At 35.8% G+C, this 3,112-nt stretch overlaps 1 protein-coding gene across 2 annotated transcripts in view; it reads left to right on the forward strand.

Moving 5' to 3' along the window:
- The window catches only part of DNA2 (DNA replication helicase/nuclease 2), a 52,932-nt gene that overhangs the window by 24,103 nt on the left and 25,717 nt on the right, over positions 1-3,112 (forward strand). For both annotated transcript variants that reach the window (XM_077778674.1, XM_077778675.1), the window contains 2 exons: positions 1,943-2,060; positions 2,825-2,990. In XM_077778674.1, coding sequence (XP_077634800.1) covers positions 1,943-2,060; positions 2,825-2,990 — 284 coding nt within the window. The remainder of the gene's footprint in view (positions 1-1,942; positions 2,061-2,824; positions 2,991-3,112) is intronic.

A 3,112-nucleotide genomic window follows, 5' to 3' on the forward strand; every position in this document is an offset into this window, starting at 1 on the left:
ACATGGAGCTATGATCTCTAAATCGGCTTATAAAAACCTATTTCACTTGTGATATAGTTGAATTATAATAATACTGTAAAATTTCAACCCAACTTCCTTTTGTTACAATATAATAAAATGTCATTTCAGATACTTTCCCCTTCTAATAGGTTCCAGCATCAGAGTTCTTATTATTCCTTCCTTTTGCCTCAGTTCTCTTGGAGGGAAAAATAGCACAGAAGGACCATTAATTTCAGGTGACTTCCTTGGTCTACAGCCCCAAGGCTCTACCCTATCACTTATGAATTTATTTTAATTTTAAAAAGGTTTTAGGGGCGCCTAGGTGGCTCAGTTGGTTAAGTATCTGACTTCGGCTCAGGTCATGATCTCATAGGTTGTGGGTTTGAGCCCCGCATCGGGCTCTGTGCTGACAGCTAGCTCAGAGCCTGGAGCCTGTTTCAGATTCTGTGTCTCCCTCTCTCTCTGACCCTCCCCTGCTCACGCTGTCTCTCTCTCTCTTTCTCAGAAATAAATAAAACATAAAAATTAAAATAAATAAACAATAAAAAAAAGGTTTTAAAAAGTTTTATTTGTTACTTATGCTGTATCCGGGAACATGAGTAGTATGTTTGTAAGAATACCTCCCAAAACAGGCTTCATAGGCTCAAATATTGAAGCAATAGCCCTTCATAAGAATATTATGTAAGGGCATCTTGATGTGGGATCGAGCGCCACTTCAGACTGTGTTGACAGCCAGGAGCCTGCTTGGGATTCTCTCTCTGCCCCTCCCCTGCTCTCACATGCACGCTCTCTCTCTCAAAATAAAATTTAAAAAATATATATTTTATTTTTAAGTAATCTTTATATGCAATGAGGGGCTCCAACTCACAACCCCGAGATCAAGAGTCTTAATGCTCTACTGTCTGAGCCAGCTGGGCACCCCATTATATTTTAAATGTAGCTTGGAAAACAAGAATGTGATTATAATTTGACGTCTGTAGGCATGTTAATTATAATGACTGGTGAATGAATTAAAGACCTAAATAATTCAACATTTTCATTTTGGAAATCTTTTGGAAAACAAATTGTTAGTAGGTTGTCTGTGACTGAATGACTTGCTGTTGCTGCTAAGGTGGTTTCATGAACTGTAAACCAGCTGATTCTAGCTTGTCTTAGATGGTTTCCCTGGAGAGCACCGCATAAATTTAATGCAGTTAATAATGACTCATGCTCAGCAAAAAGCAGTGAATTCTATGTAGAGTTAGTCTTACTTAGTTGTTCCAGTAACTATGATATAAATAATAATGCATTTTTGTGTTTAGTTCACTCATTTAACTTATTTTTTTTTTGAAAAAAAAGTTTTTTAATGTTTTATTTATTTCTGAGAGAGAGAGAGACAGCATGAGCAGGGGAGGATCAGAGAGAGAGGGAGACATAGAATCCAAAACAGGCTCCAGATTCTGAGCTAGCTGTCAGCACAGAGCCTGATGCGGGGCTCGAACCCACGAACTGTGAGATCATGACCTGAGCTGAAGTCGGATGCTTAACCGACTGAGCCACCCAAGGCGCCCCTTATTTAACTTATTTTTTATTTATTTAGTTCACAAATAAACAGGGAAAATAGTGTCTAAAGACTGTTAACTTCAGAGTGTAAAATATATTTTGGTTAATATCCCTCTTTAATTTATCAGAAACCTAAATATTTACTGTCTAAGAAAAATTCTTTGTGTTTCTTTTTGGTGTAAAACTGAGAAGCATAAACAATGTTTGTGTTGTGGAAGTTAAATGTTTGTCATTGAATTATCCTGTTACCTCTACTAATTTGCCTTGTATTGTTTTCAAAACAGAAATAGCTTCATTGACCTTTTGATTTTAAAATTACAATATGTGTTCATTGCTAAACATGCATGGAATTATGAGTGTTCAAATTTTATTTGACAAAATGTACAATGTTTTTTCATAGCTTGTTCTGTATACACTGCTAAGTCAAGAGAGGAGACCTGATCCAGAGGTGGGCCTGCTCCTTTACCTCAAGACTGGCCACATGTACCCTGTGCCCGCCAAACATCTTGATAAAAGAGGTTGAGCTGTTCTCTCTCAATTTATTTCTCTGGGTTTTGTTTGTTTTTTCCTTTGACCTTTGGTAATCTGTGTATATACCTGGCAGTCATTCACTATATTTGCTAGGCCTAATATAGGTTGTAATGTGTAGTTGTGGATTGATTGATACATTGATTGATTGATTGTAGTGTGTCTGTATATATATATATATATTTTTTTTTTCTTTTTCTTTTTTTGAGTCTGAGCATTCTGTTATTTCCAGCTAGTGTGGGCAACAACCTCATAGCCAGAAATCCAGCTTCACTATGAGCTCCGAGTGGAGGAGGGTCTTTCAGGCCGTACATGCTCCCCTCCTTGGGACTTAGTGGCGGCCTCCTGAGTTGTTGTACCTGTGTCCATTGTGGTATATTTTAAAAATAATTTAAACAATATACTATATAGTTGAAAACATCCTTAACCTTTTAAAGTTTTATTATACAAAAATTTATTTTAGACTTACTGTCTTATATTTGAGATACTCTAGATAGCTATATTCATCCTTAAAATATAACTATAAATACGAACTTCACACTATTTACTAGTTAAGAGATATATGGTTGTTTAAAAGAACTTATCAAGTGAACAAAAGCTGACGGAAATATATACCAAAATGTTTACAGTGGTTATTCTAGTGTAATGAGAAATATGAACGTTGTTCTTCATTTTAAATTTTTAAATCTGAAAGTTTTATGTGAGAAAGATATGTAATAAACTTTACTTACCCCACCTTTTTTCCCCCCCACAGAATTATTAAGGCTAAGAAACCAGATGGCATTCTCTTTGTCTAACCGTATTAGCAAATCCACTGTTGGAAAGGAGAAGACAATGCTTGCTCCTTTGCCACAAATAACTGAGGAAGAGCAAACTTGTAAATACTGTTCACACATTGGTAACTGTGCTCTTTATAGCAGGTAAAAACATTGCCTTCCAAAAGTATTCGTTCCAGTTAAGTATTTACTCAACCTAAAATGATTTAACTTTGTTGTCTGGTCTGGCATTGATGATTTCATTTTAATTATTTTTCTTTCGGGGT

This window comes from Crocuta crocuta, unplaced genomic scaffold, assembly GCF_008692635.1.
Source record: "Crocuta crocuta isolate KB4526 unplaced genomic scaffold, BGI_CrCroc_1.0 scaffold167, whole genome shotgun sequence".
Lineage (NCBI taxonomy): Eukaryota > Metazoa > Chordata > Mammalia > Carnivora > Hyaenidae > Crocuta > Crocuta crocuta.